Genomic DNA, 14308 nt, shown 5'->3' with positions numbered 1-14308 from the left:
TCTACACTGCAACTATTTAGTTTCTTTAAGAAACTACCACTTGTCAAATTTTGGTGCAGTATCAAAGATGAAAATCCACCCTTACTTGAAATGACTATTAAACTATCCTTCCTTTTTTCAACTACATGTCATGTGAGGCTGGATCTTCCTCATATACTGTAGCCAAAACAACATATTGCAACAGACTGAATGCAAATGTTGGTATGAAAATCTCACAGTCTTCTATTCAGCCAAGGCATTAAAATCATTTACAAAAATTTAAAACAATGTCACTCTTCTCACTAATTTTTTACTTCAGAAAATAGTTATTTTTCATTAAAATGTTATCTACATTGACAAGTTTATGAGTTTGTTGTTACTTTTAATAAATAAGGTTTTTTTAACTTTTCAGTTTTAATTTCTAACTTGGTAAATATCAATAAATATAACCTGCATTTACAACAGCTGTTTGGGATCCTCAATAATTTTTAAGAGCAGAAAAGGCTCCAGAGACCATAAATTTTGAGGACTACTGCACAACATTATGCTACAAAGGAATACTCAGAAGACGTGAAAGATTAATAGAATAAGCAGATTTATCATCTAAATTAGGAACCCTGAAATCAGTCAAATTTGTGTGAAAAAGTCTCACTTCACCTCTGGTCAAACCTGGCGTTAGGTGGTAGATGAGCGTGGTTGGTTTTGGAGGGAAGGGATAGATAAAAGGAAAAGCCAGCTTTAGGATAAACTCACAGATTCTCCAGATATCCCCCAACTCTCCACAGCCCTCAGTTACAACTACCATTTCCAGTCTCTGCCTGGGATTACAAAGAAACCAAAGTGGGCAGGGAGGAAGGAGGAAAATTCCAGAGATGGAACAAGCCTCAGGCACATTCTAACGGGAATGGACTATTTTGGGTTGGAAGTAGTAGAAAGCAGTATATTATATAGGGATTTATAAATAAAACATCTCACATATATATTTTGCTCATGACTGATAGAATATATCACCCCCAGTTTTAATGACCACTTTTAATATCAAAATAAAAAGATAAACATAATCTTTTCATTATTTTTTTTTTAATATGCCCAGTCTCTTGCTCTTTTTTGTTCCCCATAGTTGGAAGCCTTATTAAAGGTCCAGGGCTGGCTGGACTACATCACAGAAAGATTAGAAATTCCTGTTTCCATGGTTCTTTGTGGATACGTTCCTACGGTACTCAGTGTGCTAACATTTTCCATCTCTTTTTAGGCTCCTCAAGAATAGAGTTTATAGCTTACTCATCTTTTCTCCCTGGAGCACAGCGCAGTACCATTACAGACATGCTCAGTAAATGTTTCCCAAATGATTGATTTCCCAAAGGCCAGATATGATACACTTTATAAAGCCTATTTCTTCAAGAAGCACAACACAAGTTGTATACAGTGTCTTCAGAAAAGTAGTTTCATAAATAGAAAACTTGGTCATACTGTCAAATCTAAAATATAATTTTCAATTATTATCTTGTTAGTCACTCTGAAAATGTTAACCACTTCCTCCTAAAACTCCCTCTGGGCTTCCAGGGTGTAGTTTTGTCCTTGTCTTCTTTCTATTTCTCTGGTCACCCCTTCTTCGTCTTTCTCTGATCACCTTAGGTTATCTTCCAAACTCTAACCTCACTCCTGTACTTGACTCCCTCTAAAACTCTCTTTTGGGTTACATTATCTAAATCAGGATTTCTCAGCCTCAGCAGAATTGACGTTTTTGGCCTGATGATAATTTGTTGTGGGAGGATATCTTATGCATTGCAGGATATTTAGCACGTCCCTGGCATGTACCCACTAGATCCCCCAGCTGTGACAATCAAAAATGTCTCTAATCATTGCCAAATGTCCCCTAGGCAAAATCACTCCTAGCTGAAAAATCACTTTATCTAAACCAACAACTTCACTATCACCTCCACATATACTGCTAACTCCCAAATCTGTGTCTTTAGCCCACACCACTCTACTGAACTCTCAACACATTGCCATCAATTGTTGACTAACTCTGTGGACATCAAATTTAACATAAACCGTAACTCATCACTGTTTCTCTTAAACTCATTCCTTTTTCCTATCGGCTCCATCCTGATGAATGACAGTCGCTAAACCCCGGAATGCAGGAGCCATCCTAGAGACCTTTCTCATTCATATTCAATGAATTACTAAACTCTATTCATTCGATATCTTTAATACCTCTCAATTAGGTCCCCACCTGTCCATTTCTACTACCACAGACATAAATCAGGCCTCATTACAGCTCACCTGGATCATTGTAATAGCATCCTAACTGGCCCTACCTCCCATCTGGTCCTACTACCTTTCCTCCACAATGACGCCAAAGTGATCCTCCTGAAATGCAAAACTGGTAGTGATACTCCCCTCCCTAAAATCCATGCTAGCTTCTCATAGCCTTTGAATTACACTTCACCTCCTCAAACAAGCACAAGATGGCATTAATCTTGCAACTCACCCACAGACATTCTTCACTTCTGCCATGCCAAACAACTTGTATTCTGCAAACTTTTAACACGTTATTTCCTCTTCTTGGACTGTCCTATTCACTTTCAATCCCCAACCCCATTTTACAACAAGCTCCTGGTTCACCCATTTCTCAAAACTCACCTTCTCCAAGAAGCCTTCTCTAAGCTCCCAGTTGGATTTAGAGTCACCATCTGTAGGTTCACAAAGAACCAAACTTATATGCTTCTATTACAGCATTTACTTATTATGTTTCTGATCATTGGCTAGTGTATCTTTCTATAAGCTCCTGAGAGCAGAGAGCAAATCTTATTTGATCTAATATCTAAGAACCAAGTATTTCTCGTCTCTACCAACTATATAGAAGATAATAACTGTTTGCTACATAAATGGAAATAACTTCTCCTTTGACGTTTCACTTTTGATGTAGCTGCAAATTTTAAAACTAGGTTTAAAATAAGCATAGATTAACAGCAACCATTTTTATGTTGGGCCTGTGCTAGTTTAAGTTGTAAGTCACAAATTTTTAAAAGATGCTTTACTTAAATACGTATGTATGTGTGTGTGTGTGAATGTGTGTGTGTGTCCCTTTACAGCCACAGAATCTGTGATAAACATTTATAAGAACAAAGCCTCAAATGTTCTTCCAATGACTGTAGTACCTACTCATATATCCAAACAGAGCCCTCTGAGCTCAGGTCCTCCTTATTACTAAGACTGGTATGACAATTTTTTAGTCACTATTCTTGCCCAATCTGACAGTAAGAACATTCTTGCTTATTGTGACGCTTGTGGGTCAAGTGCACAACACGCAGTATCAAATTGTGCGATCATCTGAGTGACACAGAAAGTGACTTACAGATGGATCTGTCTTTAGCTCATATATACCAGTTAAAACTTAGCCTTTACATTTGAGTCCCACTCCCCACAATACTACTGCACTTAAAACTGACCTGCATTGCAAGTCCCCCATAAACCCCAATCATAAAGAAGCCACATTTTCAGATCAAGACTTTGGAACTCAGCTGCCCATCTCCATCCTCACGTATCAGAAGCCCCACATGCATCACCCCAGACCCTTAGCTTCACTCGTCTCTCATTTCAGCCACCACTGTGGCAACCAGCTCCACATGGGTTCTGACCAATGTCACAAAGGAACTACATGACCATCCCTCACTTCGGACCTATACATTGTGTGCCTCTCACCGCCTCCCCCAAAACTTCCATGTTGATGTCGAACTATGGACACTGCCAGGATTCACTCACTCAGAACTCAGAAGTGCAGGTGAGTTAATACCTCCTTAGGTGAGCCTTTGCTCAACGGAAGACAGACACCATTAGATAAATTCTTCCCCTTTCCTCCCAGATGGCCTGTCCTGAGATGGAGCTTATACAGTCCCATGCAGTCAAGCAATCGGTCACATGGAGCGACAGCCAGCTTGATAGCACATTTTCATCTTGGCTCTCCCTCCTTCCTCCTTCCTCAGGCCACTTTTGCATTCCCTAGTAAATTAATTAGTACTGCTTAGGGCTCTGCTTCCGGGAGGACCCCCTTTACGGCATTCCACCACTTCAAAGAAAGTATGCGGTTTGTAGATTACAAGGGAAATCCCAAAGCCCATTCAACTGCAAGCTGCTACGTCTGCTTTCTTTTCCTTAATTGAAAGCCCTCAGAGATAGCAGAATCAAATCAAAACCTTATGTCACTGCTTCCTCACTCATCACTTCTCCTAACCCATTACTAGTACCAATTTCCACAAGAAATAGTCACAAATAAAATCTGCGTATCAGAGTCCATGCACTGTTTTAGCTTGGCAGTACAGATGGGCAGAGAAAGAAGGATGGTGTGTGTTGAGCTTCTAGTTCCTTCTCTTTTTCCAGATTGTTCAGAATCTCATAGCTGGGAGTCTGAACACTGTCCTTTCAATGCTGGCTCACATTCGGGCCCCCACAAGACACTACCTGTTATAAGTAAGCAGAGCAATGCTCAACATTTCAGAGCTAAGACATGGAGCAAGACTGGTACTGTCCTGCCACACCGAAACAATGTGAGGGAGCACCCACGTCACTCTACAGAACATCCTCCTCAGAAGTCAAAGTCGTAACTATAGGGGTTATTTCTTCTTTCCTAAAAATGCAAAGAAGTAAGAAATGGAAAAAGACAATGTAAGACAGCCACTCTGATATATTACAAAGATAAACTGCTAAGATAATGTCTTAAAACTGTACTATTCATTATATATGTATATGTAACTATATATATATAACTATATATATATATATATATATATATATACATATATAGTTATATATATATAGTTTGCAAATTAAGTTACCCATATATCCAAAGCAGAAAATAAAGTATGCAGCTAATGGACAAGACACTTAGCAGAAAGCTTATTCATTTATTCAACTAAGGTTTGCATATCTACTATATACCAAGCGTTAGAGAAACAAACCAAGTAAGAAAGCCTCTGCTCTGTGGATGTTGTATTGTCTACTAGGGGAGATAAAACTAAACAAATAAAGGTAAAAATAAACAGATAACTCAAAAACTCTATCCTTGCAATTGCAATAAGGACGCAGAGAATGCATCGTGGAAGAAGAAACACTAAAACTGAGACCTGATGAGAAGAAATTAGTTGTGGGGAAGGAATGGAAGACAGTAGAGTTGGAAGGCGTTTCAGGCAGAGAGAAGAAAATACTGGGGGTGCCAAAAAATGAATCAAAGTGGAAACTTTGATCAACATTGCTCAAGCAGTAGTTCACCGTAATCAGAAGCGTCTGGGCGCTGATGGTAACCACTTTGAGCACCTCTTGTAATTGCAGAAGTCAAACATGCCTTGTATTCATCTTTTGTTATCGGTATATATTGAGTATTACAATTTTAAGTTTTCCTTTCTTAAACTGTGTATACTTTTTTTAGCACTCTCTGTATGTGAGGGTCCTGAGACAGCACAGAGCTTAGCATTTTTGTGAAACAGAGGCCACTAACTGGTGTTCACTGAGTAACAAGGCAAGCTTGTGGAAACTGAGGCTGCAGAAGTAGATAAAAGGCAAGGACCAGATTGATCATACAGAGCTTTATAACACTGGCAATGCTACAAATTGGTCATATTGTAATGACAACATTAAGGATTTTAAACATAATAAGTCATGATATGAAAATATAATTTTAGGCTATAATTCATAACTTGTCAGCTAGTGAAGTTCCCAAACTGAAAATTAGAGAAAGCTTATAATCAAGCTATCTAAGTCTCCCAATGAGACACCACTATTCTATTTTCTCCCAGTTCTATAACAATGCTCTTTTAAAGAATAGATTGATTCACTGGATCAATTCCATAAACACTACTGAAGAAACCCTGTATTGTTATATCCAGTACTGGTAATATTGCAGAGCAAGTGTATTCAATCTTTTATTTTTTTCAGTTTTTTTCATTGTAGTAAAATATACATAACATTTACCATCTTTATCATTTTAAGTGTATAGTTCAGTGATATTAAATACATTCATAATGTTGTCCAACCATCATTGGTGGAGGGTTGTCCACCATCCATCTCTATAACTCTTTTCATCTTATAAAACTGAAACTCTATACTTATTAAACAATAACTTCCCATTCCCCCCAGTTCCTGGCAACCGCCACTGTACTTTCTGTCTCTGTGAGGTTGACTACTCTGACTACTCTAAGTACCTCACGTAAGAGGAATCAGACAGTATTTCTCTTTTTGTGATTGGCTTATTTCATTTAACGTCTGCTTGGTTCATCCATGTTGCAGGATATGTCAGAATTTCCTTTCAAGGCTGAATATTACATTATATGTATACAGCACATTTTTCTTATCTATTCATCCATGGATGGACATTTGGGTAGCTTCCACATTTTAGCTACTGTGAATAATGCTGCTGTGAATGTGGGTGTACAAAAATCTATCCAATCTTGATGAACCAGATGTCATTTCAGTACATTACCCTGTATGGAGACATACCACATACACAAATTCTAGAGCAGAAGTCCAGAAGGAAGGTGAAAAATATGCCTTATTTCAATGCTTTCTTTTGTGTTGTTTTTTTTTTGGTAGCATGTCTAATTTCTCCTCTGTCTAGTTAGTCTCACACAAGCTATCCCATCAAAACTTTTCATGTCTCTTAGTATAGTGTCGTTATTAATGGCCTCTTTTAGCGTTCCCAATTCATGGACCAACATTCCCCACATCTTCCATTTTCAAAATTCATTTGACATCCTGCTTTCACCAAACGCTCCTTTTTCAATGTTTTACTTTCTGTTAACCTAAAAAAAAAAAAAAAGAAAGAAAGAAAGAAAGAAAAGAAAAGAAACCAAGAACAGCATGTTTTATTAAAGTACCCCTAAAAGGTTTCTAAAGTGCCCAGTGAATTTATTAAAGTAACTATGCATCAGCAATAATGGAGACTATTTTAAAAAGCAAAAATTTTGCAAGGCACATAAATAGAGTATTAAAAATTGCAAGTTAATCCTCCCACTACCTAACAATAGTAAGCTCTTTTATTTTTCTCGTTTGAGAAGACACTGAAAATGTGCTGATAATTTTGAGAAACATTGAAAATGATCAAAAAGTTTGGAAATAAGAAAAAAAGTTGCTTTTTTTTAACCTGGAACTAGACTGAAAAGAGAAATCTGAAGTACAAATAGCCTTGTGTACTTGATAGGGCCACATTACAAAAGTAGTTTACTATTAAGCTACACATCTTAAGGATAGCCCTCTGCTACAACTCAAAAAGTAAAAGGCATAGTGTTGTCTTACGTCAGGTGTTAATCATAACCACCAAGACGTATGGCCTGTTTGACATATATGCAGATACATCTAGTCAACTCTATTTGCTGCCATCCTATGAAAGAAAACCAAAAGTAACAGGCAGCAGCTATTAAAATACATTTAGTTGTTCTGTGATTAAATAAGGCATCCTTCAGTGACTTCATTTGGGGCAGCCCGGGGTTAAGGAAGTTTGCACCAGAGCAAGTAAAACTCCAAAAAGCAGCTGGCTATTCCTTAACCCCTGATTATGTTAGGAATATCACCTTGTCTTAATATTCTAGGTATAAAAGAGGTTATCAACATAATCCAGGAAAGCAACAAGGAAAACATCATTCCTGTAACATGAGGAGTATGGAATGCATCCCTGAACCTTTCCCAAAGATAATCAGAGAATCTCTAGCATCAGATGAAACCCAAAGGTCCAAAAAACAATGACCAGAAGAAGACAATTATAAATGAGAACTTTGGGAGCAACATCCACTACAGCAGAATTTAATCATCCATGTCAACAACTTCAGTAACACCCCTGACTCTCTTCCCTGGAAGGAAACAGCAAGGTGACTTCAGAAACAAGTAGAATTCACTGTCATTTTTTATGCACTTAAATTACCTCTAAGAAATTTTACTTGCTTGTAGTTATTACTGGAGAGGAGTGCTTATTACTGGAGAGGAGTGCTATTTTAAAAGGTCACTTGCTCAAGCTAATTTTCCACAATTTCTCTGTCTCATAAGCCCATACACACAATTCCTAAACGTACTTAATACTTTAGGACAGGTAAGAGCAGGATACTGTGACATGAGTGCAAAATGTCTATCCCTCCAAACAGAAAAGACATGTGGATCCTACTCAAAAAAAGTCTCACATTTAATCTTTAATAAGTACTATATCATCCTCAATAAAATTACTTGACATTTCAATTTTAGTAACCTCTCTCCACAGCCTTCAAATTTTCCTACATAATTGGCTAAGTACATTAAAAGACATTCTTTGGTAAAACTAAGTGGTAATAAATTCACAACTATTCTGAAAGTGATTTATCATCACAAAACTGTGAAAGAAAGCAGATTATTTGTACCAATAAGAGTCATTTGAGAAAGCTTAGTGAAAATCCTCAACATGGTCACAAAAAGAATATTTACATTAGTGAAATGCAACAACACATTTCTGTGTGCAATTACCACTTAATATTGACTTGCAATTTCAACTGAAAACCTTTCTACTCAATAATTTCTAGGGTTATAATTTGGCTATACTGTAATATGAAATTTGAATATTATATTATCTGGAAAGTTAAAAAAGACAAAAATAACTGGTATTTGTTCTTTAAAAAAAAAGGTATATTCATGCCTAGATGAGAGTTTTCCCAACTGCATATGGATTTTACTCTAAATTCCATTAGTTTCCCACAGCAACTGGTCATTTGCAGTCATTATAATGTCAACCTGTTGAGGTTTTTGTGTAATACTCTTTCTATAAACTGGCTAGGCTTCCCATTACCACAATTTTGCATAATAACATATAGAAATCACTACTGTCATTTTAAGCTGATAGAAACATTCTCAGCCTAAGAAACCCAAAACTATTATAACTATATAACCTAAAATAGTGTGGTTTTTCCCGCCCCCAATATATATGAGAATATGAATAAATGTATAATATGCAAACCCTAATATGGAGTTTTAAAATGAACAAACTGACTAAGACAAACTACATTATCACGTGTCTAAATAATGAAGAAAAAAGGACAATACTGAAGCCCTATTGTCCCTAAGCTTGTCTAGCTAAGTCCAAGAACAGAGGAATATTTATAAAGTTGAGATTCCACTCACTGGCCTATTTCCCCAAAATCTGAACTGCTGAAAACAAATGTTTCACAGTTTTTCTTTATTGTTAATTAGATATTTTCACGTTGCATTGTGTTTTCTGTAATAGAAAGTACAACAGGATAAATTAATATGATAAAATACAGAAATGTCAAAATGATGCCAATTAGTATAATAGTGGCAGGTTTATCTAAGATTGAAAAAATAATTTAAAAGTCAGGCTTTTAAGAATCCACATTCTTAAAGAATCAAGAAAGGAAGGAAGGAAGGAAGGAAGGAAGGAGAAAGGGAAAGGGAAGGAAAGGAAAGAGAGAAGAGAAAAGAAAAAGAGAGAAAAAAACACATTCTTTTAAGTGAATGACTTAATCGTTCATATTATTTCTTGGGGGACTTAAGATCAGCTTGTCAACATACAAAGTATTCTTCTCAGGCTTTGAAGATTTCCAGCAGCTCATCTTTACCAGAAAGCTGATTTAATGGCAGCCAATTTGCAAACATCAAATTTAAGATTACAGCTTCAGTAAAACAAGAAGAAGGAAATTAAAGTTCACTTCAAGTACTTATGTTGGCATAGACTGAACAGACTACTTAAGAAAAGACTGACACCAAGGGCTCCATTTTGCCATCACTCATGTGCTGCACGCACCAGTTTTCACATTACTTTAATCAAGAAATAGACATAATGAGTCTATCATTTAAAGTATGTAAATTCATTATTCCTTCTTTGTGAAAGTTTGACATCTTGGCACATGTCATATATTTGCAAACTAAGTATGAATTCCACTAAAAGGACAAAGAACAAAGAAATTAAAATAACTTAGCTTTTTAAGTTCATATTTTCATGAAACAAGAAAACAGAACTAAGTGGGTGCTCGCAGTATGAAACTGCTAGGGTCAATTTTATCATCACTAGCTCTTTAAGTTTCCTTCAAAATGTTAAGAAGAATCCTTACTGTCTTATAAACAGTTATCCAGATTTAACATTGTAATTGACTCCAACAACTAAACTACAAACAAAAGCACCTTAAACAGCACACAATGACTATAAGTTTTAATGACAACAAAAAAACATACTTCTATTATGTACATAGATAATCCAATAAACACCCTTCAGTAAATACAGTCATTTTGTTTCAGATCCATGGAAAACAAAAGCCCAATAAGAAACAAAAAGAAATTATTCAATTTTATACTCTCATTATAATTAGAAATAAATTTTAATAAACTAATTTCATTTAAAACCATTTTTCAAGAAAAGATACCAGTTCCAATTTTTCATTTTTCGATCATAGCATTTTCTTGTTCTGAAAGCTTTCATAGCTTTCTGAGAAAATGTAATAACAAGAGTACTAAATATTAAAGATTTACTCAAAAAAAGTACTCTGTTCTATTGATAGCACTGAAGGCTGAGGAAAGAAACTAATGTTTTGGGTTTTTTTTTTTTAAACACTTTAAGACAAATAAGACAAACAGCTGATTACAGAAAATAATTTTCATCTCTTCTAACACAAATATATTATATGCCTTCTAGTCAAATACTCCCATACATCCACACATTTAATATAAAGAGACAATGGTGATGAGATAATTTTTAATCACTTACTATGTGCCAAGCACTGTGTTAAATGCATTAATTACACTTACAGTAATTTTGTAATTGAGTGATAACAGTCATTGTTAACCCCATTTTACATATGGGGGCTGTTAAGACACAAAGAGGTTAAACAATTCAGTCAAACCCACACAGTCAGTGACAGAGTTGGAATTCAAACTCAGGCTGTCTGGCTCTAAATCTAATTTCAGAACTACCATATTACACTGTGTATAGAGTAGACATGGTACATGGTAAAATGCCTGACTTTTATTTAGTAACCAGCAGGTATTAAATACTAAATAAAAGTATAACTATTATCAAATGATTTATCTCTTCTTACTTACTCTGTGATAATTCTGGATTTCCTTTCAGATTCATCATCTTTGGAATTGAAGGGCCATACACATCCACATCTAACAAACCAACTGTCTTTGACTGCAAGAAAACAAAAATTATGATCATTCCCATTCTTCATCAGATATAGCACATAGCAACACTAAATCTGACTATAGAAAAGACAATTTGTGAGAAGGTCCAAGATGGTGGAATAGGTAAATGCTATGCAGCCACATCACACGATCACAATCACATTAAAATTACAACTAAATTGTAGAACAATCAACCTCAAGAAACACATGAAGACTAGCTGAACAGAACCCCTACAACTAAAGATATAAAGAAAAGGACACATTGAGACTGGTAGGAGGGGTGGAGATGCAAAACGGGCTGACCCCGAACCCACAGGTAGTGGTTGAGCACTGGGAGGGACATCTCAGTGGCAGAGGCTCCTGCGGTCTGGTGCCAGGAAGAGGAGTTCCCACAACATGTGGCAGTGAAAATCAGTAAGGATTCTGTCCATCCATCCCAGTAATAGGGAAGGCATCTGGAAACCCATATGTCCTCTTAAAGGGCCCTCACGCAGACTCACTCACTTGCAAGCACTCACCCTGGGATATAGCTGAGGCGCAGCAACTTGAGAGGCACCAAGACATACAGTGAAAGTCTGAGTTGTGTGGCTTCAGGACGAGGGCTAATGAGACAGCTGCCATTATCTCGTGTAAAGCCTACCTTGCGTTTAACCTACAGGAGGGCATCATCTTTCCTATGTTGAACCCACCACAAAGGGCCAAATATGAGACCCCATTGGTCTGGTAAATTCCATTTGTGCACACACCACCTTGGTAACTCCCGTGGACCCCACCCAACCCAGCTAGCGCAGTATCGCCCAGGGTATCTCAGCTCCTGAACAGCCAGCCCTCCCACCCACCACCCCCTACTTCCCACAAGCTGCAGGAGGCTTGTACAATAGCAGATGGCCCTCAGCGGCCTGGGAAACTTCTGATAGTGGGCAATCAGCCCCAGCTCATGCTGCAGCCTTTCTTGGGTGGCTCTTTGGAATCTGTGGGTTTGAGACCACGGTGTTCTCTGGGCATTTTACGAAATGGCCACAGGCTCAATACTGGTGCAAGAACTAATCTATAAGTTATAAAAACCACCAGCCACACCCCATGATTCCCTGGGACCCTGTCCAGCCCAACTCAGATCACATCTCTGGGGGCAGTGTCAACACTGGGTCAAGCAGCCTGGCCCACACAACTAAGGAGGCTCATTCAGCAGCTAAGCCTTACAGGCAGCCACCAGATGGAAACAGGCCTGGGGGAACCCTGGACCTTTTGCTAAGTTGGCCCTGTCCTGATACTGGTAAAAGCCAGCATCGGTTCACAGTACAGATAGTCTCAAATGTCCCAGCTCCAACACAGGTAGTAACCAATTGCATATAGCTTTGTAGCTCCTACCGGGTAGCACTGGGCCAGTCACAGGCTAGGCTGAAATTGGAGCCCTTCCCAAGAGACACCAGAAACAACACATCCAGACGCCAGCCTTAAACCACACCAGAGCACTACCCACTCACCCCCACAAGCAAAACACCCAAAGGGAGGTCTCAACAGGCATCAGAGGTCGTTGGGATGACTCCCTCTCAGGGGTCAGCACCCACACAGCAGCTCATATGCTGTGAGCATAGCCAATCCTCACAGCAAGTAAGCCTGAGAGTCAATCCCACCCACTCACAAATCAAAAGCAATCAAGGCTCAACTACAACAGGAGAATACACACAAGGGACACTCCTGGAACTCATGCACAGGTGATCAGGGAGACTGTGCCACTTGACCACACAGGAAATCTACTACTTAAGGCCACCAGCAAAGACTGAGAGACACGGGACATCTACCTAATACACAGAAGCAAAAGAGAGAGGCAGACAAAATAAGGAAACAAAGAAACCTCTCCCAACTAAAAGAACAGGAGAAAACTCCAGCAAAAGAAATAAATGAAATGGAGGCAACCAACCTATCGATAAAAATTAAAATACTGATTACAAGAATGCTTAAGGAACTTAGTGAGAATGTCAACAAAGAGATAGTAAACATAAACAAGGACATAGAAATCACAGAAAAGAACCAGTTGGAAATAAAAAATACAAAAGTGAAAATGAAGAATACACTAGAAGAAATCAACAGCAGATTAGATGAAGCAGAGGATCAAATGAGCAATTTGGAAGATAAGGTAGAAAACATACAATCGGTACCAAAAAGAATGAAAAAGAAACGAAGATAGTTTTCATCTAAGGGACCTCTGGGACAACATCAAGCATAACAACATTCACATCATAGGAGTACCAGAAAGAAAAGAGAGGGAGCAAGGGAGTGATAACCTATTTGAAGAAATAATGACTCAAAACATCCCGAACCTGGTGAAGGAAATAGACACACAAGCCCAGGAAGCATACAGATCCCAAACATGATGAACCCAAACAGGCCCACACCAAGACACATCATAATCAAAATGGCAAAGGTTTAAGAGAAAGAGAGAATCCTAAAAGCAGCAAGAGAAAGACAACTATTTACTTACAAAGGAACTCCCATAAGACTATCAACTGATTTCTAAACAAATACTTTGCAGGCCAGAGGGAGTGGCAGGAAATATTCAAAGTGATGAAAAGCTAGGGCCTACAACCAAGACTACTCTACCCAGCAAGGCTATCATTTAAAATTGAAGGAGAGATAAAGAGCTTCCCAGACAAGAAAAAGCTAAAGGAATTCATTACCATCAAGCATATTACAAGAAATATTAAAGAGACTTCTTTAAGAAGAAGGTGGAAAACAAACAAACAAACAAAAGATCACAAGACATAGCATAGCTGAATGGATAAGAAAACAACACCCATGCCTATGTTGTCTACAAAAGACCCACCTCAGATCGAAAGGCACAGATAAATTGAAAGTAAAAGAATGGAAAAAGATTTTTCACACAAATGGAAACAAAAAAACCCCTGGGGTATCAGTACTTACATCAAACAAAATAGACTTTAAAACAAAGACTATACTAAGAGACAAAGGACATTACATAATAATAAAGGGATAATCCAACAAGAGGACATAACCCTAGTAAACATCTATGCACCCAACACAGGAGCACCTAAATATATAAAACAAATATTGACCAACATAAAGACAGAGATCAACAGTAACACAATCATAGTGGGGAACTTTAACACCCCATTGACACAGATGGACAGATCTTCCAGACAGAAAATCAACAAAGAAATAG

At 37.7% G+C, this 14308-nt stretch overlaps 1 protein-coding gene across 2 annotated transcripts in view; it reads right to left on the bottom strand.

Annotated features, from left to right (window-relative positions):
• Nucleotides 1-14308, bottom strand: part of NUBPL (NUBP iron-sulfur cluster assembly factor, mitochondrial) — a 202909-nt gene that overhangs the window by 149946 nt on the left and 38655 nt on the right. For both annotated transcript variants that reach the window (XM_033109478.1, XM_033109479.1), the window contains exon 4: nucleotides 11044-11134. In XM_033109478.1, the coding sequence (XP_032965369.1) occupies nucleotides 11044-11134 (91 nt within the window). The remainder of the gene's footprint in view (nucleotides 1-11043; nucleotides 11135-14308) is intronic.

This window comes from Rhinolophus ferrumequinum, chromosome 6 (genome assembly GCF_004115265.2).
Source record: "Rhinolophus ferrumequinum isolate MPI-CBG mRhiFer1 chromosome 6, mRhiFer1_v1.p, whole genome shotgun sequence".
NCBI lineage: Eukaryota > Metazoa > Chordata > Mammalia > Chiroptera > Rhinolophidae > Rhinolophus > Rhinolophus ferrumequinum.
The sequence above is the reverse complement of the archived record's forward strand: the minus strand, read 5'-3'. Positions and strand labels throughout refer to the sequence as shown.